The 25504-nt window shown below is 43.7% G+C and overlaps 1 protein-coding gene across 3 annotated transcripts in view; it reads left to right on the forward strand.

The window, feature by feature from the left end:
* Positions 1-25504, forward strand: part of pag1 (phosphoprotein membrane anchor with glycosphingolipid microdomains 1) — a 60642-nt gene that overhangs the window by 21048 nt on the left and 14090 nt on the right. For 2 of the 3 annotated variants that reach the window (XM_005478486.4, XM_019350912.2), the window contains 3 exons: positions 16855-16890; positions 19387-19618; positions 21402-21459. In XM_005478486.4, the coding sequence (XP_005478543.1) occupies positions 19431-19618; positions 21402-21459 (246 nt within the window). In that variant the 5' untranslated portion in view covers positions 16855-16890; positions 19387-19430. Of the gene's footprint in view, positions 1-10566; positions 10726-16854; positions 16891-19386; positions 19619-21401; positions 21460-25504 lie in introns of those variants that run through there. The other variant, XM_013270689.3, reaches the window with a different exon arrangement.

The raw sequence follows: 25504 nt of genomic DNA on the forward strand, positions 1-25504 counted from the left end.
TGTGTTGCACCATTATTTCAAAATCTTGTAGCGCGTGCCCGTTTGAGATTTAAGAGTAGAGAAATCTGTGAACTCTCTCCTTTTGAGCGCGATGCAACCCGATTTCAAAATCAGGTGAGTTTTTTTTTTTTTTAAAAACTCCTCTAAACTGAGCTGATAAGTCCCCAGCAGGTGCTTCTCAAAAACCCACTCCACCAACCGAGTCCAGCACCGAGCCATGTGGGGGATTAGGAAGCAGTTTTGTGCGTTCGCTGTGTAAACAGGGTGTGTTCTGTCCTCGCAAACAGGAAGCCAGCGCGCTGTTTCATCATCCTCCTCCTGCCCCAACTGGTGCCGCGATGCTTTTTCTTTTAACAATTAACAGATGAGGAATCATAAATGCATCAAGAATGGAGATCCTGTTTGTTTCCAGGAATCGGGTTGTCATGGCGACGGAGGCCCGTCTTTGTGCGCTGCGAATCACAGAAATACTTGTGTCATGCTTTTACTGTAAAGTGCACGAGTTAACATGATGCTGATCATGTAATCGTCAAGATAATCTCTGTGCATGATTGATGGTTGTTAAATACGTGTGTGTCACAGTGTGTGTGTGTGTGTGTGTGTGTGTGTGTGTGTGTGTCATATAAAGAGAGTGGGAGAGAGAGGAAAGAAGTGGAGGTTTGAGGCGCCAGCAAAGAGGATATGTCTGGCAGCTGTGTCATTTTGCAGAGTAAAGGATTATGGGAGAATTACAACGAATGAGCAGGATGACCGACACACACACACACACACACCCCACACGTACACACATAACTTTGCTTCTATATTGTGTGTGGATCTGTGATTTAGAGAGCCAGCGAAACTTCATTGCTCAGTTGCAGTCAGTGACGCGTTCCTGCGGCATCCAAAGCAGCTGGTGCCTCTTTAGTCACAGTCTACCTGGCGACAGACACAAACAACACAAAAGCCTTTGCTACACAACATGAGTGTTGCTCTATGAAAGCCTTTTTTTGATTACACCAAATGTTAGCAGCATTTAATATTTTGTCCTGGAGATAAACCCTGCATAGAGAGTTGTTTACTTAGGTAAGCCTCCCAGATACTGACCAAGCTGCCTGTGCTTGCACATGACAGATAATTGAATGCACGTCATATTGTGGCTAAACATAGGTTTAAACCCTCTAATAATTACATAATTACTATGTAGTTACTCATGACTTATCATAGGATTATGCTAATGCTCTTCTAGCGATCGGCAGTGACCTGTAACTCTCACGACGTTCATACATTCTGCTCTTTGCAGATTTGTCATGTGGCCAACCCCGCACTTAGACATAAACACACACGCCCCAGACACACGCCGCTGATGTACAAAGCCAGCCAGTCGTCTGGGATTATCAATATGTATTGCGTCTGCGGGAGCATGTACGCGCTTGTGGATGTGTCATCTCTCATGCGCCACAGCGTCACACTTCAAGGTTGCTTTATATCCTCTGGAGAGTCTCCCCGAGCGTCTCTGAGGCCGTCGATGCGCATTGTCATTTTTATAGCCTGTTATTGGGACACGCTGCTTTGGTGCAAGGCAGCGTGCCAGGCGATAATAAGACCCGGGGAGAGTTTTTTTTTTCGACCTCTGAACATAAGATGGGATGTTAACAAGCTATTCTTGATCCCTGGTTGTTTGTTATGCAGCGTGCGCGTTCACACATATGTGTAATCTTGGGAGACTACACATATGTGTGAATACTATGTCATACTATGTTTAACTGATGAAGATTTTTTTCACATAACACGCAATACTATGCAAAAGTCTTCTGACCAATGAATAGCAAAGGCACCTGCCTCAAAGTATGAGCTGGTGTAGTGTCTACACATAACAGACAATTTACCAAAGAACCAATTTTAAATGGTATCTTTAGTCACCTTGTTATTAGCAGCCTGTCACGAAACACACGTTCCTATTCCTTTAGTTGAATCTATGAAAATGTCAAAGATACACAGTTTGACAGATAGAAAAGAGAATTCTTTGCACCAACATGGTGATTTTCAGAGTGATATTCTGAATTCTCGGCACAGTGTGTCCTTAAAAACTGGAGAAGTAGAGGACAAAAGAAGAAGTGGCAGGCTTTAAAAAAACTATCTAGGCAGATCAACAGTATCTGAAATTCCTGTGAGATCTGGACCTTTAGATGATCCATCTACTGTTCACCTAAGCCTCATTAGAAATAGTCTCAGTGGAAGGGTGGCTGTCAAAAAGCAATTCATAAAGAAGGAAAACCGGTGTTCCAAATTACACAAGAACTGGACTGAAGATCACCATCTGTGTGCACGGAAGAGGTCTGAAACTGTAAAACATGGTGGAGGCTGATATGGTTTGGGGCTGCAACAGTGTCTGATTGGCAACAGCTTAATTTTTCAGCATGACAATGATCCCAAACACACTGCCAGTGCATTAGAAGCATACCTAGGTAGAAAAAATGCACAGTGGAACACTATCAGTCATGGATTGGCCTCCCCAGAGCCCAGACCTCGAGGTTATTGAAGCAGCCGGGATAATTTGACAGAAAATGAAACAAAAGTCAGCCAACATCAAAAGAAGATCTTTAAAAGTCCTTCAGGAAGCCAAAGAGAGTTCAGACTGTGTTGGAAAATCAAGGTGGTCATACCAAATATTGACTATAAAGCTTGTTAAAATTGTACAAACTATTATTATTTTTCCAGTTCAGTTCAATAATTTAGTTTATGTAAGGCTAGACGCTGACAGATGTTTAGCCATTAAAGCTGAGAATAACACTTGCAGATAGCATATTCAGTATTTAATGGTAGTCACGTTTATTCGAACAGCACATTTAAAAAAGAGTCGATGTAGATGGAGTAACAATATAAAAACATACAGAACAGAAAGCACGAGTTTTACAGTTAAAAAATAGAAAGATATAATAACCACATTAAGATAATACCAAATAGATCATAAGGAATAATTTTAAAAAGATTAAAATGGGAAAAACCCGTAAAAGTTTAATGACAGTCAACAGTAAGACGTGTGGCTCATGGGCTAGTGAGTGCGGTTGCATTTCCAGCGGCGCCTCTTCGTGGGTCGCTGGTTTAATGAATCTTATTTTCTTGCGTGTTCGAGTCCAGGTTGTAACATATGTCACACATCAGTTTCCGCTCGAGGACTTCCTCGTCTTTGCTTTGACTTCAAACTTTAAAATTTAATAAAATCCACATTCCCTCAGAAACGGTGTCACGCTCCAGTCAACAAATCTCCGAATCGGGCTCATTACCAAACCATCATGTGGACCAACAGCTCGATGTGTCGATCAGTTATTCAGTCATCACTCCCTGTGAGGGGAATCACGAGTTTGTGTTCGTGTGTAAGGCATCCAGTGTTTTTCTTGCAGCTTTAAAGTCCACGCTTTCCTTCGAGCGTTATAGATTGAGGTGCTCAGCAGCTTCTTCTACTTCTTTGCTCTGTATCGCTTTCATTTCCTGCAGCTATCTTTGAAGATCAGCTGGTGGCCTTTTGGAATAACTCCAGACATGTGTTCTAACTTCTTTTACCTTAAGAGATCTTGACATGAAAGGCCTCTCAGCTGGACGCTTTTACTAATGCAGCCTGGATAATTTAATGGTCCTCGATGACCATGCAGTAAAGGCCTTTATTACCATAGGAAGTGTGTTGTTTTATCGTGTTGCTTACCTCTCCAGTCTCCTTTTAATTAGTGCTAAATAGGAACCAGTGATAAGGGAGCTTTTAAGTAAACCTTAAACATTACACACTGTAAGTCTGCCATGTTTTTCCACTCCAGATGAACTGTTTAAAGTTAAAAATAGGCTTTACTTTCTCTGCCTTCATGCGATTGTCTCCGCCTTTTGTATTTCCTCAGATGTTGTTCCTTGTTCCTCACCCCTGAGGTTTTTTTTCTTTTTAAAAACAAATGTGTCAGCACTTTCATAGCAGACAAAACACTCTATAAAAAGGACATGAAAGCTGAAATGAAAACATGGTTTCCCTCCTTGCTAAAGAAGGAATCTCCAGTTTTAAACAATAAGGAATCCACCCTTTTGCAGGCGGGGGACTTCAAATGCTTGCCAGGTTGTTGTGGGTTTTTTTAAAGGCAGTTGTGGCTCACTTAGCCACAACAACACGGGCTCCAGCCGGCTGTTTGTTAGCGGCCTTGCAGCAGAACAATAACTGTCGCGGCCACATGCACGGGGGGGCGGGGTGGTGGCTAATGCCGCTCGGCTAAACAGGAGGAATAGCCACCGAGCAAGGCCACGAGAAGTCAAAACACAGGAAATTAGCCACTGTTTACTTTCGCTTGCCTACATTTGCTCCTACTAATTAATTGCACAGAGCCCCCTTGTGGATTTCAGGTCTCAAAGGAAGGCGCTCTGAGTGTCACTGTTGCATGTTTTATTGTTTATGATGCTTTTGAAATGAAGCAAGCGGTATTTGACCCATTTGTGGCCCCCAGGACTGCTGGTGTGCAGCAGCATTAGCCGTACAGTAATCCCCCGCCGACCCAGAAAGTCATTTCTGGAGCAGGTGGTTATGTGGGCCATAGGACTAATAACAGCAGCGGTGTCGTATGGCTGAGAAGGTGTTAAAACCAGGGAGCGTTCATAAAGAAAGCTTCAAATTTTGACGGCTGACCACTGCACTCTAATTACAGCTGCCTCAGAGTACCTCGCGTGTGTATATAGTTTGTCTGTAGGCGAGATTACGAGAACGCTTCTTCTAAGTTTTAGCATTTTGACCATAACTCTGCAACACTTTGCGCAGAGGATGTTTGCTGCAATGAAAGGATGAAGGTCGACACATTTCCCAGCATGCATTTGCATTCCTGGAGCCTCTCATGGGATTTTTTTTTTTTCTTTTTTGGAGGGATGTGTGCGGATGAAAGGGGTAAACCAGAAGGACAAACTGCACTGTTCTCTGGGGCATCTTTTTCCAGCTGAGGCCGTCATCTCACGGCCTCTGATGCAGAGAAAAGGATGTGTGATTTCGTTTTGCGTGGGTGGCCTGTTTACATTCCAGGCATTCCTCACGGGAATCCCTCTCTCTGTTTCTTTGGATCCTGTGCTGGAGCGCCTGGGAAGGCATTTGCGTCCGTGATATTCTCAGAGGTCTCTCTGGAAAACATTTGGAAAGTGAAGCCCTGCTTACACACAACCGAGCGCACATCCCGATGGACTCTTTAACTTCGACTGAACTCCGGGAATGTGGTGTTTATTTGTAGCATAGGGGTTTATTTAAAAATGACATTTCCTACATGCACTTTGGAATTAAAGTTCTCGATTTGTCATCCTTCCACGCTCAGTCTACTGATGGAGGCTTCTAGGAAAGTGTTGCACAACAAATTTGTTGTAGGAAGTCAGGGGATTGCAAATGTCATTTTTGTACCCAAAGCAGCTTATCTGCAATCTCGTCTGTGGCCTTGTTCACGCTGTTAATTCCTCCTCAAGAGATGATTTTGTGCTCCTTGCTGCGTCAGCTTACGGCAGACTGGGTGCCTTTTCTATCTCGCTCTTAATCTTCAGATCGCATGCTCTCTTTTGAATTGTATTTTCATGGTATTTCGGGTCTTTTGTTTTTAAAGTCTGCGGGAGATAAAGAAATCCAAGAGATGCTTTCGTTCACTCAGCTTCTCTTTAAGGAGATCGTGTTGGCTTTTCTTTAATTGACTTCCTCCTTTGGGAAAACCTTCAGAGCTACACTAAGCATCCTGTCTGTCCTGATAGTCTGGCCTACAATAACTGCTAGACACTCAGGAAGTCATAAAGCTTTAGCACCATACCGTGTCGTATGTATTACGTGTTTCACCCCGGGTGATGTCAACAAGAAATAAAATCTCCATCAGCAGCACTGGTGGGGTCAGGGCGATGTAGAGTGGTTCTGTTGTGCAGTGTGTTAAGTCTCCAGGGCACTGCTAATGGTCTAATATGAGTTGGCGGTCAGGAGCGTTGAGAGGTCTTTTACAAACGCTGTATTGTAAGGGCTCTTGGTTTTAAGGGCCACTCGAGAGGAGTGTGCATTCTGACGTCTGTGCGCGCAGAGGAGTTTGCACAAGTCTTAGAACTTTAACTTCTGCACACTTACCACTATTTTATTGAGTCACAAAGCTTCAGACTAGCTGACCTTCATCAGATACAAAACAATTTTCATATAATCACCCACACACAATTTTACGAACGTTTACACCAGGTAGCATTCAATCATCCATCAATTAGGGAATACTACGTGGTGAACAAAAATCAACATCAGTTTAGTGATAAAACATCCACAGGTCCTCTAAAAGAAAGAACTAGTCAAGTCATTTGCCGTTCCACATACCAGGAGAAACCTGGATACACCACTACATAAATAAAATATGTAATGTGTAACTTCCCCCACAGAAAAACCCGTTATTTGTGTAAAGCTGGTTGGTCGGTCTTGGTTGATATATCACTCATATATTGGTTTCCAAATGGTGTCCAATATGCACCACCTTTGGCTTTGTTTTTTAGATTATTCTGAGCACATGTGGCAGAAAACTGTCACAGCTGAGTAGATAAACAATAAGCGCTTCATTTGATATAAAAATATCCATCCATCTTCATATTCAAGTCAAGTTGCAGGTGGATGGAAACGTTCCCAGCTGTCATAGGACTAAAGGCAGGGCAGACCCTGGACAGGTCATCAGTCCATCACAGGGCTAACACAGAAGGACAGACAACCATTCATGCTGACACTCAGCAGACAATTAACCTGACCCGTGCATCTCTTTGGACTGCTAGAGTACCTGGAGACAACCCACACAAGCATAGAGAAACCGGCCTCACAGGACCTGAAGACACCTTCTTCCTATGAGGCAATATGTCTGCATCACTGTGCTAAAAACATACATTTAATATTTTTTTCTCCATAATAATTATCATCAAAATTTGTTGGCCTCCCTAAACAGACGGTGCTGATTTCGAGTTAAGGTACAGTCTATACGGCCTGATTTGATTTAAAGTCTGCAGGCTCTTTCTTCCTATATGAAGCACCGCCCTGAGGCAAAGTAAGAAAGGTGTGGGAGGTGTAGTTTTGTAAGCTAGGGACCCTCCACTAAGCAGTTCTGATGGTATAAAACAGGTTTTTCCTCCACGTTTCACCTTTCTCAGTCCGTACGCGTCTGTGAATAATATCAGTGAGTGTCACCTCTGTGTGTGTCCTGCTCTCTGCTCACATCACATCTTGCCACATTATCCACCCACTGCGTCAGGGTGGATTTGCCACTGGCCACCTCAGCTTCCTTGAAAGTGTCAGAGTGTGAAGGTGCCTCACTTGCATTTTCCTCTCGGCCGGCTGCCCGCACACCGAGCGCGCTCTAATATATTCTCTCTTTCTCATCACTCACTCCTCTCTGCCTCCACCTCGTTCTGTCACACTGATGTCTGCCACTTGCTAATTGGTTCATCTCTATTCCAATGACTCCGTGTGCGTGACCATTTTCGGTGTATTTTTTGAGTCTAAATTCCCGAGTGTGGCTTTGTGTGTGTGTGTGTGTGTGTGTGTGTGTGTGTGTGTGTGTGTGTGTGTGTGTGTGTGTGTGTGTGACTGACAGCAGATTTTCTGCCACCAGCCGGCATCCTGTTTACTGCTCTGATGCACATTCAGCTGGTTCATTTGGTTTTCAGCCCTCCCTGGGGACACACAGAGCCGCCCCCATTAACTGATTTGAGAAGGGCTGTGGCAGCCACTGCTGCTTTGTAAATAAATATTCTACCATGTTACATATTTATTATACACGCTTTGGCCCTCTAGTTCATGTAGCTGAGCAATAGTGTGTTGACGACACAGGGTTCAGCAGTGGGATTATGCAGTTTTTGGCTTCAGTTGTGCCTGTTACATTCAGAGCATAATTAAGTCTCTGCTGGAGGCTGCAGGCAGCCTGCTGATACAACTACCTCGGTTAGAAATATTGGTAAGTAAAAGTGTTTTAAAACCTCAAAGTCTCAACAAAGGTTCCTGTTTTGATTACACGGTGCATATTTTATAAAGTTACATTTGCTTTACATTGTGAGTAGTGTATTAAAGAGCTTCACGGGGCCTACAAACACCCTGTCACCATCACCTCCTCAACCGGTTCGTAGACAAGCGGCATCATGTTATGCGCTCAGCAGGTAGTTGTGTCTCAGGCTTTTCACTGAATTACGAACAGATTTCACAACAACAGTTGTCTCAAGGTGCTTAATATTGTAAGGTAAGCACTTTGGCAAAAATGGGAAGGAAGAACTTCCTTTTAACAGGAAGAAGCCTCCGGCAGTGTCAGGTTGAAAGTGTAAGGACTTTATGTTTACCATAAAGACACAAGAGTCACAAGTGAATAAGCATATTTCCCAAAAAGTCAAAAAAATATAGACTTTGTTAACAAAAACAATAATTTTGTGCATATTCTCTCCATATCTGCTTTTGATTTTTATTCCTACTCTCTGTTTGGAAGCCCTCTCTCCGCTCACCGCTATAAAAAATGGAATAACCTCTGGTCTGTGAAATGAGAAATCAAATGGAATTGTGAGAACGGTGAAGGCAGAGCCGCATCTGTGCTGTTGCAATCTTCGAGTGTTGCTCAGGCGTGTGCTGCTTGAATTTAACCAGAAATCTGAAGATAGCCGTCTGAAGGTTGCCACGTCTTGCAGCATCCTACCCCCCTGCTTGGCTCTTATGGGGGTTGCCATGTGTTTCCACCCCCACCACCCCACTCCCCACCTGCCGGCTGCTCCCGATTGTAGATGTGCCCTTTGAGTTCCTGCAGGCTTCCATATTTTACCATATCTTTATGGTCCAGCTAGAAGACGTGTTGAATATGCGATGGCGAGCTCCAAAGAAGGACGAGGCTTCTGAAGGTGCAGCCGAAAAGGTTTAACTGCTGATTGTTAAAAGCCAGGGTTGACAAATGGGACTAAGAGAGGACAAGAGCAGGGATATAAATGGCAGGAAACTCAGGGGGGGGGAAAAGACAAAACATAGGATGTTAAAGAGGGGGTAAAACCAGCAGAGCCGGAAAGGGTTGGATAAGGCTCGTACGTGCATTTGTGTGAAAATTACCAGCCTGTTAAAGTATGTCTGAAAAATGTGTTGCTGTTAAAGGTCAGAGGCCACGACAGCACGCCTCCCAGTACTCCTTTCAAAGCGCGCACGTACACCAATTAGCAAAGCAGACTTTCTACTTAAGCCCCAATGTGTTATAGAAGCCTTTAGAGAGGCTCAGACCCACCCCACCACCACCAATAGCACCGTCTGGGTCATCTAATAAACCCGCCCCTGCTGTTGTCCGAGCCTCGTAAAGATGGATCACATTTCCATTTCAGTCGCAGGCGCACACCTCCGTTAATCCCTTTTCCTTTTTTTGGCCCGTGTCTTTTGTCCAAAAGGGTTGGTGTCACAGGGGGAGATAAATGAAGTGGCATGTGGCAATTTTCAGAGCAGAAGCAGTGGCAGCTTTGGGGAGTGGTTTCAAGGCTTTGAAGAAGAAAGAATTACATCTGTGGCTGCTCGCAGCTTTGACAGTGAAAGTGTGCGTCTGGGTTGTCCATGTGTCACCTCAGTGTGATAAATGTGCATGGGCTTGTGTGTGCGCGCGTTCGCCGGAGCGAGAACAGGCATCTGTTGCATATCATTAGCAGCTTTTAGAATGAATTACCTCAGTGGATTTCCCACCACACACACACACACACACACACACACAGACACATACACACACACATACACAGCACCCTTCATCCTATTCCATCCACCCTGATAATCCCTTTATCTTGGCAGCTATTCAACACATAAAGGGCCAATGCCACTGAATAATGATGCGGTCATATCTACTCCTCGCTCGCCCCCGGTGATAATCTTCATCTGGGGATGACAGTGATGGAGAAATTTTATGCATGCGGTCGTTCGGAGTTGAATAAATCTGATTTCCTAATTTCTGGGCCGGGAGCAGGAGTCAAAACAAGCCACGGCGCATGTTTGCACACACAAAAACAGGCACACTTTACAACCCACGTCCAGGCTGTCCCTCCTCAAATTCCCAGAGTTCAACAGTTCAATCCCCCCACAGTGTTTGCCAAGAAGGTCACCTACGATGTGAGTGACAATCCCTGAAATCGTTACAACAATCCATCTCTTCTTCTTTTTTTTTCATTAAAGGCAGCATGCCTCCATTTACATATTTGGATGACACGCCCGGCTGGTTTGTTTAATTGCTGTAAACTGGTCGGCTGCACAATTACTAAAGTTGTTTTTGTGCTTCAGCATCTTATTATTAGGCGCGCAGCACCGCCGACACCGAGCTAATCAATTTGAAACAACGGCAGACGTCTTTAATGCCCGAGCGGGGATAATAAAAGTTGCTTTGTCGAGGTGCGCGTGGAGGCTTGTGGTGCAGATTGCAGTTTGCTTCTTGAAATTTCAGTTTGCTTTTTCCTGCAGAGAAGCAAAAAAACCACAAGCACGCCTTTGTCACATTCAGAGGGGAGTTTAGGGCAGCAGACAGTTACAGTATATGTTACCGATAGGTGATATTTTTGACAGCAAGAGTGCACTTCTGCTTTTCAGTGGAGGGAGTGTGTGTGCATGTGAGAAACAGTGGAAAGCTAAAGATTAATCACATGTAGGAGGAGGCAACTGAGCGAGGTCGAGAAAGCTGTTCACCATGAGGAGGAAAGAAGGGAAGGAAAGAGAGGAAATGAAGCAGAAGTGAAATTGAGATGCTTGCAGTATTTGTGAGTGAATATTCTTTTAATAGTTTGTGTTTTCCGTGCTGCACACAGACACACATTGTTGAGGTTAATTGAACAAACGCTCACGGACTCGAGTCCTAATGATTTACATGCAGAGCAGCTGCTTGGGGCTTTGGCAAGAAAAGGAGAAGAAGAAGATAAAGGAGCAGATAAAGTAAGAAAAAGGGGAGGATAGTCTACCTCTGATGGCAAAAATGTGTGAATTTTGCTCAGGATATAGTTTGTGAACCTGAGATCTTCCCTTTGCCACAAAGAAAACATTTTTTGTTAGCTCCCAGAATGCCAGAGGTTATCCAGCCAGGCAATCAAATCAATGCTTATTGCCCATCCAATTAGAGCCCGGCAGCTTCTGGTTCAGCTGCGTTTCCGAGTGCGTTTGAAAGAAATCTCCCTGGGCCTCTAAAAAGACTTTGGGGTCACCATGGAAAACTGGCACAGGAAGGCAGGAAATGTGGCTTTTCCCATGGGGTAGTGTGACATTAAGTGGAGGCAGATTTTACAGACGCGCGCACATGTTTACACAATCCTCGCACATATGCCCAGAGCCTCTGTGGACTGCAGTGGCTCCGCGAGGTCAGGACAGGTCAGGGAAAAGCTTAGGGAGAGAGAAGATGTGTCATTTCTGGTGAAAGCTTAAGACACATGTTGCTGTTTCTGTAGCCCTGCAGCTGTTTGGGATTCAGGAAGAAGGGAGTTGGCATTGAACTGTTAAAATAAGCCCCCCTTTTTTCTAAAGATTCTGTATAAGAAAGTTAAAAAAAATAAGATATATGTGTAAATGTAATCCTGTGGACGTAGAAAATGAAAGATAGGTTGGTTTTGCTCCTTTGTACATTTCCTTTAATCTCTTTGGATCATTACAAAATGTTTACATGCTTCATATTTCACTTACATGTCCCTGGTGGGAAATGATTGTAAATGCTACCGCCAGCAGATATAGTTACTTGTAAGGAGGAGGGTCGTCATCTTGTGGATGAATCTATAACAAACACACACGCACGCACGCAAATTTGTAATATGAGAGAGAGAAAATGAGGCAGCCTTGCTAAATTATGCAGTTTCAATTTCCCCATTTAGGGAGGATAGATCAATTTCTCAGACTAAAACCATTAACCCTTAGGATGGCCGGCGTCGCCATGGCAACACTCTTATGTGTCTTGATCGCAAGCACCTGTTTTCATGGGGACGCACCATTGCTTAGGCTCATGCGGGCGTGTACAGCGATCAGTGAATTAGACTGTGCGAGGCCTGGACTGCACGCACGCACGCACACACACACACACACACACACACACACACACACACACCCACACACACACATTTTCCTGAACTGAAACTTGACAGTTTCTTCAGTTGCTGTGATGGATTTGAGTAAGCAGATCCTGCAGCACCTGCAGGCGTTTCTGTGCATGTGTGCGTGCATTTAATTGCATTGTCTCAGTCAGGGGCAGGGTCCCTTGTTGCACTGCATCCTGTCGAGGAGTTGTATTTCATCTACCGTCTCTGGGGATGGGTGTGTGTGTGTGTGTCACAGTGAACTACTGCTTGCCTATGCGGTCTTTCTGCCGCCATGTATTTTTGTCTCGGCTTTTATTTTACTCCTCCCCCTTCTTTATTTCTTCTAGTAGCTGTGGTTTTTCTACACCGTTTTCTTTTTTCTACCCCGTCCTTTTGTTTTGCTTCTTTTTCTTTTTCCCTTTTTAATCTTCAATTCTTAAACCTTGACATCAGTCCCCCATCCTTCTTCTCCCCTCCCCCATCTATCTCACCCCCCTCCACCAAGCAAATGGCCCTCCGGTCAAGTCACAAGATGCTCAGTAGTGTGTTTGGATTTCATGGAGCATTTTTTTTGGGGGGGGGGGGGGGTCTTTTTCTGTTTTCACACAGCCTGCAGGAGTGTCTGCATGCATCTCTGTATTTATCATAATAATGCTGCATATGTGTGCTTCTGTATATTAATGTGTGTGTGTGTGTGCATGCAAATCTCATTTGCACTGATTGGGAAGACTAGGAGGTCATCAGTTTCCCTTAACTATGTCCACATTACTCTGATGCTATTATGGCAGCAAAGGGAGGCATTGCAAGCATATTGCTGTTTTCCACTTTATTGAGATGGCTTCATAGCACATTTGGTAAACACAGTATTTCAGGGGTGAGACAAAAGAAACACGGCAATGTCGCATCACATCCTCTTAGAGCAGAATAATCGATACACTGGCACGAAGTATCGACGTTTTTTATTAAATCATGAAGGCGCTCCAAAGGGATTCGACTTAGCAGAGTCTCTGTGACTCCTCTTATCAGTGCTTATCAAGTGAATGAGGATGGGATGAACTGAAGGTAAGAGAAGACAAAACTCGCACGCGAAAAAGACGTGGACTGCAAGTCAGAGCAAATCAAATGCCCAGAAGTGGACTAACATTAATACACACACCGTGTATTATACAGCCGGAATGGAATGGAATGAGAAATATTTATGTATATTGCTTAATGACATTTTATAGACTTAAGTGCCTTATACCTAAAGCTAATTTAGAGTCATTAATTACACGTAGGACCTGGAGGAAAACCATACAGTTGCGTAACTTTACATAGAAAAGCTCCAGCTGCTACTTTTGGGTGAAGAATCACTTTTTTGAGTGTGTCTGTATGCCACGTTTAGCTCAGACTTGCAGCATAAATTAAAATCAAATCACTTTCTAACCATCAGTTTTTATTTGGAACGGGCCACAGACCACCTCCTTCAAAATGTGACTACGGTGTTCACGTCTGCACAATTAAAACAGTTTGATTTAAATTGCTGCCATGGAATGTGCCAGATATTTTAAAAAATGCTTATATTAATTATTAAGTTTTGCAGTATTTGCATAGCGTTACTTACCTCTAGCAACGTCTATTGGCTGTGAAAGCCACCGGTGATCATAATCTGGTGTGACTGCTCCATGAAATTAAAGTTTGGATAGCAGGAGGAGGGCGTGTGGCACTATGCAGGCGGACGTGCAAGGCAGCATTCAGCATGTTTAAAAGCTATTATGTGGCAGCCTGTTCATATCAGATTAGATTCTGTGGCTAGCAAACACAGATGTCAGTAAATCTGAGTAAAACGCAGACTTTGTTTTTTCCCGTGCAAATGTGCTGCACGAAGCACAGACGTGAGGGGTAATTTCTAAATCACATGAAGTCCCCTGGGGATACTAATCCTGTACGAATGGGGCTTTACTCTGTGATTCCCACTCCAAAAATATACATATATATATATATATATATATGTCTTTGGATTACATTTAGCCCCTGCCCCAAAGTGCACTGTTGTAATTCTACTGGTCAGAAAGGTCACAGAAAATTATCGTCTTTTGTATATACTCCTATTGTAAAGATGGATTCTGGATAATCACCTCCCCTCCCATCAGTGGAGAATGATGTTGAGAAGCAGAAGTCCTCATTGTTTGCAATAAACCCTTCTCTAGCTCCTTTTATGATGCTAGAAAGGTTACTTGGGGCTTCCTGCAGAGCTCCACACAAGCACGACTTCTTAAAGAAAGTGGAGGCTCTTCCTCTCCCGAAAACTGGATTATTTATTATTGTGGAAATGCCTCTGGCTGTCCTCGGAGAAGCTTTCCCCGGGCTCATTTCGCTGCAGACATCCAGCTGTAAACCTTCCCCGTCTGCGTGCACCCAGAGGACCCTGCAGAGGGAGGTGTCACACGGGCTGCGAGAGTATACGTGGAAACCGAAGCGCCGTTTTCGCCTGTGGATGCTAATTTTTCTTCTCTGCCTTTCCCTTCTAGCCAGTGACCTGTCCAGTAGACAAAACCCCCACACACCCACACTCAGAGTCAGGCAAACGCTCTTCCTGTAGAGCAGCACGGCTCAGATTAGATGCCGTGGCTTTTTGGCTCTGGTGTCTTGCATATTAAGTCCTGCAGTGGTCTGTCTTATGATTATGTCAGGTCTCAGTGTGTGTGGGCAGCTGGGTGAGGGTAAAATTTGGGCTTCTACCTTCGAATTTCCAAACACATTCCTTCTAAAATGACTTTTCCAGTCGGTTATTTTCTGTAAACAGAAGACATCCACACTGATTTTCTCCGTTCCAAGGCTTCTGCTTTCTTTCATCAAAGCCAGGGAGCGCTTGGAGAAAGGAGAGTGACAGCAAAAGAAAGCACAGTTGTAGTCCTTGGCTTGAAGTCTTGTATCACATAACGGTGGCCTGTGGAGAGCTTTCCGCTGTGAAAAAGATACTCGGAGCTTTAACGTGTAGTGTTTATGAAGCATTAAGGAAAGAAAAGTATGCTTTGATGACAGAGCGGATGGTTTATTCTACGCATATTTTGTACACAGCAGGGTACCCAAAGTGGTATCCAACTTCTTTTGCTCTGGGAGTAAGATGATAAGTGGAAGACTTTTGCAGAGAGAGTTTTGGTGCCTTGGAATGTTGGAAAGTATGGGAATGGTCTCATGTGCCAGGAATTTACCCTTAAGTCTAAATATTAAGACTGTATAAGTGAGTGAAAGAGTGCCTTAAAGGCGTTTTATATTTATGTTGTAAGCTTGCTATCTGCAGTCTTTCTATTGGCCAGCAGGGGGTGACTGCTCTGGTTGGGGAAAAGTGTCGATCGTATAGAAGTCTATGAGAAAATGCCCCTACTCATCACTTGATCTATGACCTCATTAAACAGGTTCATGGTGAGGTCATGGTCTCATTTACTGGTTTTAAGGTTCATTTTATTCAGTATGATGTTTATTTTGTAATTTCTGGTCCAATTTAGAGTAAAATAGACAGAGTACGCTTTGTCCTTTCACTGCTTTGTTATTGACAAGGTGCAGTTATGCATGTATTTGTATTTAAGTGTCTCTTGGTTTCTGAGTGAAGTCACTTGTAATCAGTGAGCTGACACTGAAGACCTTGGTGTATGTACGCCAAATTTTAATGATAGTTAAAGATGACCTCAGGCTACACCCCTGTAACGTTTTACTAGGATACATTCAGAACTTTTCAAACTATTGTGTTATTATGTTTTGCTTTTTGTATTTTTAATGTTATGCTCCTGTCATATTAAAACATCTTATCTGAGAAATCCAAAGTTAAGTGTTCAAGTGGGGTTTGCTTACATGTGTCTGCAGATTGGTTAACACTGCTCACACACCACTCACACATACAAAAAAAGAGGTGTGAACTGCAAACTATCCTTACAACCTGTTGCTGACTTTTTCAAGAAAACACTGAAGCACTCTGAGGATGTTTCAGAAGTTTGGCTTAGTGGTTCCACGATTAGTTTCGATCCGCAGAAGCTAAATTGAGTCGAGCAGGATACCCTACCGAGCTGAACACGCGTGCGGGAACAACCAAAACCACCAGTTACAGGCTCATGATCTCCTATGAGTTTCTTTCACAAAACATCACCGTGGAGATTTATTTATTTATTCCCCCCCCCCTTTTTATCCACTCAACCACCATAAATAGCGGCGATGGGTAGAAGGAAATGTTGCCATGGCGACGCAGCGCCGTGGCAGCCGGTAATTATTCTGGTTTAAGTGCCAGCACGAGACGCGGGCGAGCTGGCACACAGCGGCAGATAGTGACACCTGGACAGGAGCCTCTCAGGCGAGGTCAGATACGGCGTCTGTGAGGTAACTGTCCCAGAGGACCCCAAAGCATTCGGACTATTTTTAAGTCATTTCAAGCAAAATCAGAGGGTATAACTAAACCTGCACACCGTATGTGTATAATGTAAAATACTGCAGTGAATACTGTGCACGTTACATGTTATGGGACACAGTTGAGCGATGATGTCACCTGGTTATGATCTTCTCGGGTACTAATCAATACATCGCATGTGTGAAAGATGCTGTGCAGTGCTTATTGTGTGTACTACATACAGCTAGTGTGTGTGTGTGTGTTTGTGCATGAGAGCTTGCAAGCAGCCTGTTGTCCAATATGTATTTGCTACGGGCATTAAAAAACAAACACTCAATAGCCTCGCTGCTCTCCCACTCACATGCCTGCCCAGCCTACATCCGTGCACGCACACACACTCGCAGAACAACACCGCCCTCCAAGGATAACATTAACTCATCTAACCCCCCCGTTTTTTGTTATCTGCTCTCTTCCAGGCAAGGCCGACCTGACTAATCATCCAAGGTGTCAAGGTAAGGCTTTGTTAAGTCTGCTGGTGTCTCGCACCAGGCGCACCTGTGTGTTTTTGTACAGGGATAAACGCAATCGGCTTTCCGACAAAGGCGGGAATTCCTCAGCGTCTTCTTGAAGAAGAAGAAGACGAAGGAGAAATTAAAACTGTGCTCTGCAGCTCCATCTGATTTGCAAACAAAACTTCCATGCTGCTCGAATACGACGAGTGCTACATCAGCTCCCACACTCCCCAGTCACATTAGCATAGGCGAGCAGAGAGACACAATGGAGTTTTTCACCGCCGGCACAGAATACACACATTCTTCGCACACACATACACGCACATTACTCCACACGGGAGTTTGGCTCCTGCACTCTCCAAGAAAAAAGACGAGGAAAGATAGGTTGTCATGTTTTTGTCACTGCCACTTGCCACCAGGTCTGCTGTAGCTCTCTGTTGTGCTGTGACTGAAAGGAGGGAGAGTGTGTGCGATTTATTTTCACTCCCATTTTTTATTGTGCGGTTTCACTCCTTCTCCACACTGTCTGCCCTGAACTATTTCTCTATCTTAGTCACGGCAGTGCACGACATCCCCTCCCCTCCCTGCACACACACACAGTGGGATACAAACCGCCCTCTCCACATTTATTTATTTTTATTATTTTAGGCTCACAATCCCTCCCCATCCTTTTGTGACTCACCCGCAGCTCCACACAGCCCCTATAAATCATCCGTGATAAAATCAGGGGTTCCATCAGTTCAGCTAAACCCAACTTTAGCTGTTAGACGGAGACGTGATGAGGTTTCTGATGCTGTGCGCAGAGCCCAGACACCAGTTGTTGGAGGCACTGGTGTGAGGGCCACTGCAGCAGACTGAGGCTGATCGCTGTCTGCACTGCGGTCTCACGCTGCTCGCTTCTGCCACCTGCTGGTCATGTCTGGTCAGTGTGTGCAGTTCAAATATCATTTATAAGGAATGTTAAAGAATCCCAATGAATAAGCCAAAACCAGCAATTCATTTATTGTAGTATGTGTCTCTGTAGTTGGAGCTTCACAGGTGTCCAAGACACAAAACAGCTAATGCATTGCTGATCTATCAGCCACCTCTAGGGTGTATAGCGAATGGTCTGAAAAAGAGAAAATAACCAGTTAGTGGCAGATCTGTGGGAGAAAATGCCTCCAGAGTAATCAGATCTCAATCCGATTGAGCCTCTTCGGGATCAGGCGGAACAGGAGAATCTCGTCGTGGATGTGCAGCCGACAAATCTGCAGCAACTGTGTGAAGCTATCATGTCAACACGCAGCAAAATCTTGTTGAATCTATACATGAAGATCTGGGACAGCTGACCTGTGCAGTCTAACTAACAAAACAAAAGCGAGTGTAGAGGTTTGGTATTTCTACCAAAGAAAGCCAAACATATTTTTACATTTCAGCGCTGATATTAAAGGAGTTTAGACGAAACTTGAGATGAAAACATGTCCTACACTGTGCTGGGCAGCATAGCCAGGAAATATGGAGGGTTTCCTCTATTAAGGTGTGTCATTTCTTTGAAAAGCATAAGCAATGTTGAATATATTTAGGGTGTGTATCATAATCACCTTCCATTACGTCACGCAATAACAAGGAAATAATCCTCAGATGGTGACTGTTGCTGAACATGACAATGAGCTCACTGTATGCACTGTATTCATATGGCACAAGATCTAATAGATCTAAAGTCTAATAGAGCACCTTTGGGATGTGGTGGAGTGGGAGATTCCCATCATGGATATACAAATGTGCAGCAGCTGTGTGATGTTATCATTTTAACATGGACCAAACACTGAGAAGTGTTTCTAGCACATTGTTGAAGAGTTCAGGGAGAAAAAAAGGAGGTTCCAACCCAGTAATCACAAAGTGTCCCTAATAAAGTGGCCAATGAACATACATATCCCATGCTGCATCTTTTACACCTTTTCAAATCTAGAGTTACTTTGAACTTTTACACGTTTTCACTCTGTTTTATCAAAAAAAAAAGTCACCCGCTCGACCATTTGGCGAAGGAGTTTTTTGCCCTCAGGCCATATGATTGATCTGAAACCATCAGATTTCTTTATAATAGCAAACAATGAAAAGTCATTATTTCTGTTTCTGTCTACATTCTAGTCAACCCAGGTTTTAAAGATAAGGTGCATTTATGAACAGTGGCTGTCTGATCAGCATGATTCGCTTTTAGGTTTCCATGATAGAGCTGCTGAATTCAAATTCTCCTCTCAGTATGTTTTCCTAACAAACAGAGCACAGCTTGCACAGTTTGGCTGACTGTATCCTTCAGTAAACGTTGCTCCTCCTCAGCCAGCGGCGATCTCTCAGGATCTGCTGAAAAGTAAAAAAAATAAATTAAAAAAAAGCAAAATTTTTTGCTGCACAAATCTTTTTTGCATTTAAAAAACTCCATTATAGATGTTTAAATGTTTAAATGTGACTGTAATTTCACATTTTCAAAAATAGTTTTTTTTTCTTGTGTTTCTCCAGCTGGTACCAGTCCGATGTCCTCTTCCCCCACAGTGTGATGTGCCATGGCTCCGGTGCTGAGTGGAGTGTGGTGGGGGCCGGAGGCAGGCGTCGTCGGGTCGGGGACGGCAGCTTCTACTGGCGTGGCGTCGTGGCTGGGGAGCGGGCAGCTGATCTTGATCGCCACCCTCAGCATCCTCACCGCTTTGCTGCTGGTGTCGGTGCTGCTGCTGCTCTGCGCTAGCTGCCAGGGGTGAGCGCCATCACCAAGCAAACACACCCATATATACCACGTACAAATGGTGTTATTGTTATCACTGTTAGGGCACGCTCACGTATCTGAAAGGTGTCGCCAGAAAAAGCTTTACTTCCTGCTGTGTCAGCTATCCAAAGCAAATCTGCTCTGCTGGGAAATGCAGACAGTGCACAAATACCTGAGAGGCCGTTCTTAGCTACAGTAATTATAGGTACAGCAACAATACAGAGCAGTGCTGCTGAGTAACACTAAAAATGCCCTCTAGGGCAGTAGGCCATAATTATTTAATTTTTAATTATGAATGGAAGCATGTGCTGTCTTTAAGCAGCCTGCAAAGCAGAACGCACACCCATCTATTTATATATGTAAAAGAGAAACATGTTTCCTTGTCATTTAACTTTCCTTTCGTGTAATTCCTGTAAAGAGCTGATGCAAGCAGACTCCAAATAAAGCAGCACAACTGAAACTAAAAGTTAATTTGACCGACTTAACGACCCAGTGCGTAATGAAGATTTAATGTTAACGAGTCTAAGCTGCGAACTTCGTTATAGTGCGTAAAGCTTTGTTTTGTCTCATTGGGATTGCACTGAAGTAATGGCTAAGAGATTAATGAGGCATTTACTTTGCGGCGTGACGTGACGGGCTGTATATTAAACACAAACACCCACCTCTTACGCAGCGGTTCCAACGTGTAGGATTGTAATTGTTTTTATATGTAACCCCCAGGAGCTAAGAGAAATGAGTTTTTCTTCGCCCTGCAGAGAGCTGAGTTGAATGTTAATGTCCCGCAGGGAGACGTTTGGCAGGCGGACGGTTTTTAAGTTTTCAGATTTGCAGAGGTAAATAAAGAAAATTGTCACTTTTCTTCTCGTGTAGATGAGAGGCGCAGAACATTAGAAACAAATATAATGCAGTCAGATATGCATCAGCTTGCTGCAGCTTGTTTTATGACATAAAGTCAAATTTGATTAACCCGTGAATGAAAACCAAATTATCACAGGTAGCATGAAAGCGCTGTTGCACATGTATATACATGCAGTCCTTATTTGTCCCTCGACACAGCTCCCCGCTGTTTTAACTCCTTCTCCTTTAGAGCAACTTCTTCAACTGATTAAAACAGGAGTTTCGAGGTGGAGCTTCTGCTCTCGGAGCAAGAGCCGTCTATCTTTAGATGCCCACAGTTAGGTTATCTGCTCTCAGTGACATCACAGGGAGCCAGAGTAGAACAAAAATGTCTGAAACTGAGTGTTTCTGAGCAGGCTGAAGGCTGAGCCTCACAGGGCTTACCTGCTCGCAGCAGGTCTGCCTTAAAGTGGACGTGTCTGAAGGAAAGTAATATTTATTAGTGATTGTTATTAAGTACATTTACTGATCCCAGTTCCACTGTTGATTTTGCTTATATGTTTTTGTTTGAATGTTTAGTTTAATTTTAGATTACTCTGCCGTATGACCAACAGAAGTAAAAAAGTGTTCTATAAAGCAATAAATGCAATAAATAAAACTCATATATGCAAATTAATATTTGATTTCTATTTTTTTTAATTTGTCAAAAGGTTTAAAATTTGAATTTTTTGGTATTTATTTGATGTTGGGTTGAACGCATAATATTTGGAGGAGTTGTACAATTTTAAAACAGGTTTTTGGTCCCTAATCTGGAGTCACGCTTTGCTTGCACAGTTCTTTGCATGCACAGCTGAGCGCCCATGTTTAGCTGCGCAGGCTGAGCTAACGCTCGATGTGTTGCACTGTTTTCTCATGTCTCCTTTCTTCTTCTCTTCAGGCAGAAGAAAGCGGTGAATGGACACCCAGCGGGAGACCATCAGAGCCTCGTGAATGGAGTGAGTTTTTCCTTCAGGTTTCCACAGACTTTTCCTTCAATATATCAAAGCTACAGTTCTGAAGGGGAATGAAATAATAACCTTTTATTTATTTATTTTTAATAGCAAGGATGCATACTAACACTGTTACATTTTTTTAAAAGTCAAGCGGTGTGTATGCAGGACTTCAAGGCACAGTTTATTTGCAAAACCTCTCTGTGGTTTGGTTTTTAATGTGCAAGGCTGTAACACAAATCGAATGCAAAGACAGACGACCTCTGCGGAGTAGTTAATACGACAGTGGTTTAAACGGGTAATCCAAAGAAAGGAGATAAAATACACACTTAAAGGAGCCATCTCAGTGTCCTTTATTTGAGCCTTAACATAGGAAGCTCTAAGGCATGTGTTCGAGGTCTGTGGGTATTACCTTTGAAAGAGAACTAATCAAAAATGGTTTCACACTTTGCTGTTTTGCAGCACCAGCTAACACCTTCCACCGTTGTGGCTAACCTGCTGTTATATTTTTAAAATTTGAATATTTATGATGAGAAGAAAGCACAGAGTAGACAGGAAAGTTAAAAGAGAGTTGGGGGAGGGGGGTAATGAGGGTGAATGAAAAAACGAATTAAATGAATTCAGGCAGGAGTGTCTCTATGATGTTCGCAGACGACATTGTGGTCTGTAAGAGTGGGGAGCAGGTGGAAGAGAGATGAGAGTTTGGAGACATAGTTTAGATGATTTGGATGAGATGATGCTGAATATGGAGCTCACAGGCAGGAGGAAAACAAGAAGACCGCAGAGGAGATTCATGAATGTAGTGAAGGACATGCAGAGGGCTGGTGTGACAGGGGAGGAAGTAGAGCGAACAGCTGAATGTTCTCGGGCTTATCATAGTTTGATTACACTCATACACTGACACGCACATTTTTTTGCATAAACAAATATTTTCTGTAAACATAATTGTTTTTTTTAAAAGGCACATCAGGTCAGGCAGATTTCAGGAAATCTAAGGAATCGTCAGCTCTTGCAGTCAAAGATCAGCCATTTGGTTTAAACGCTGTCAAAATATCGACTCAGAGCCTTAAACAAAAGCACCCACGCATAGTGTTCTCATTAGTCCAAGTGTGGGAGAGTGTGCATCTTTAGTCAGGCGCTGGAGCGATCGGCAAGTGGAGCTGTGGATAGAGTTTAGCTGCGTGCCTCCTCAGTAACACACGCGTGCACACTGACACACATCTCCGCCCTTACGTGACATCCTGTGACACTAGAACACACCCTCCGACTCTTTGCCTCGTAACCCGCTTCGATCACGCTGACACAGAAACATACAGAGGACAAAGCCTCCCTGCGTATGGCTGATTGACAGCCTCCAGTTGTTAGCGAGAGGTTGTTTCTGAACGGCTCACAGCTGCCAGCGGGGAAGTGGTTTCTCCCGCTAAGAAAACACGTGGGAAATTCCACTGCCTGCTCGTCACATGTCACTTATTTTAATGTCATGCTGCCTTAAAACAGAAATAAGAGGGATTCTATTTTAAAAAAAAGATGATTATTATTGGTAGAGTTGACCTATGCGCCGCTCATAATGACGCGTAGCGAACGTCCGCTATGTCCTTTTGAAGACTGTGTAATGGGCAGAGGTAGTCATTACAAACTACTATAATATTGATGCTTCAGTAACCAAGCACCACTTAAGTGTGACAAATGTCGAGCTTTCACAGGTTAAGTGACATCCACTTACTTTCTTATTCTGACTTCCCCTCTGGGGGTTTGTGTGTTTATATACGTTTATGTGTGTGTGTGTGTGTGTGTGTGTGTGTGTGTGTGTGTGTGTGTGTGTGTGTGTGTGTTCTTCAGAGCCTTTTTGCATTTGATTGATATCTTCACTGCAACCTTTAAGCATTAGCCCAATTGCCAGGTGGTCAAATTGTTTCAAGAGGGACCCATTTGTACGACGGACCGCGTCGTAGCCTGACAGGTTAAATGGGGGTCTTTGTCTTCGCGGTTGAGTAGATTAGCTCTTCCTCGCTGAGCTGCAATCTGTCTGTCTCTCCTGCAGCCAGCATCCGTGAACGCTGTCCCTCCTGTTCCTCTCCATCATTAGAGAGTTCAGGTGTTTTAAGCTCACAGGGTGCAGATTAACCAAAATTAGTATTTAAGTCAGTTTAGATACAGGAAGCACCCCGTGGAGGTCCATCAGAAGCAGGGGCAAAGTGATCCATTTTGTTCTAAGAGGATTAAAGACCAGCCTCTGTGATTGTTTAGCAGTTGCTCAATCAGTTTGATCACAAATGCAAAGGGTGTCTGTGACACAGTGTAGGACAAACACATCAACAGGTTCAATCTGTTCAGTTGCTGATTAATGCAAATATCTAATCAGCCAGTCACATTACAGCAAGGCAGCAAGCCGAGACGACCTGCTGAAGTTCAAACTGAGCATCCGAATGAGGAAGAAAGAGTTCAGTGACTTTGACTTTGGCATGATTGTTGGTTTCAGACTGAGTATTTCTGAAACTGCCGATCAGCGGGGATTTTCCCACACAACCATCTCTAGAGTTTACAGAAGATGGTCTGAAAAAGAGAAAATAATCAGCGAGAGTGAGTTCTCTGGGTCGATGCCCGAGGTCAGAGGAGAATGCCCGCTTCATATCTTACAACGAAGGGATGCAGAAAACCATCTCTAAACGCACAACACATCCAGCCTACATCAGCAGAAGACCACACCGAGTGCACGTCACTCAGCTAAGAACAGGAAAATGAGGCTCACCCAAATAGGAGAGTAGAAGAGTGGAAAAACATTGCCTGGTTTTATAAGACTCTGTAGCTGATGTGTTACTCAGATGGTAGGGTCAGAATAAGGTGAAAGCAACATGAAACCATGGATTCCTCCTGCCTTGTCTCAACATTTCAGGCTGGTGATATAATGATGCAATGTGGTGTAATATTTTCCTGGGACACATCGTAGTACCGGCTGAGGATTGATTAAACACCGCAGCCTACCTGAGTATCGTTGCTGACCTTGTCCATCCCTTTATGACCACAGTTAGAATCTGTTGGCTGCTTCCAGCAGGATAACAGCATGTCACAAATCTCACATCATCTCAAACTGGTTTCTTGACGCTGGAACCAGTGCAACGGGAGATTCACGTCACAGATGCACAGCAAACAAGTCCAACCAAAACCTCTGAGGAATGTTTCCAGCACCTTGTTTAATCTGTGCTGTCAATATTTTTTTTCTTGTGTGTCACTCAAATTTTCTACAGTTAGTGACCTACAAAAAAATAATTTGACAAATCAGCAAAGAGATGTTAATGTTAGCTGTGTTGAAACTGAATGTGAATATCTGGGGAGAGCAATTAATGAGACATTGTCATGGGATTGTAACAGAAGTTGCAAAAAAAAGAGAATTACAGTGATTATCGTCCTTGACGGCTTGGATCAGATTGACACTGGTTCTTGTTTAGCTTTCATTTTTGGAGAGTATTTTATCTTTATGCTTTATTTTACGCTTTTTTTGTCACTGCCTGGGGTTAATAAGAACAAAGATGAGATGTCCGAGTCACAAAACACAGCGTGACACTCCCCCGTGATTCCTGAGTGGCGGTGAAGTGGTGAGCTATTGTGTCTGAGGTGTACACAAGATATTCTCATTGGGACGGACGACACAAGATTAATGGACTATAAAAAGAAAGATGGATGTAACGTGTGCCTAAATCACGAAACGACAGCATAAAATTAGTGGTTTCATAAAACAGCTTAAGATTACGTCATTGGCACCAACAGCTATGAGAGTGCGTGACCACTAGGTGGAGTTATGGAGCTTCTGATGCATAGCCCTCTGCTCACACAAGGAAAAACAGCAAACCCCAGACAAAGAGCAGTCTTGGCGTGCACTCTTTGAAAGGTTTTGACTTTCTCTGATCTCTCGTTAGTGACTGAGCAATCGTCGTGGAAACAGAAGTGCATGTTGATAAATCAGCTGCTCGGAGCATCCTCTGTTAATTACTAGTTTCTTCTCACTGTTGATCTGAGTGTTTGCTCACTCTCGGAGGTGATTCTGCTCAGCTTA

This window comes from Oreochromis niloticus, linkage group LG22, assembly GCF_001858045.2.
Source record: "Oreochromis niloticus isolate F11D_XX linkage group LG22, O_niloticus_UMD_NMBU, whole genome shotgun sequence".
NCBI classification, from domain to species: domain Eukaryota; kingdom Metazoa; phylum Chordata; class Actinopteri; order Cichliformes; family Cichlidae; genus Oreochromis; species Oreochromis niloticus.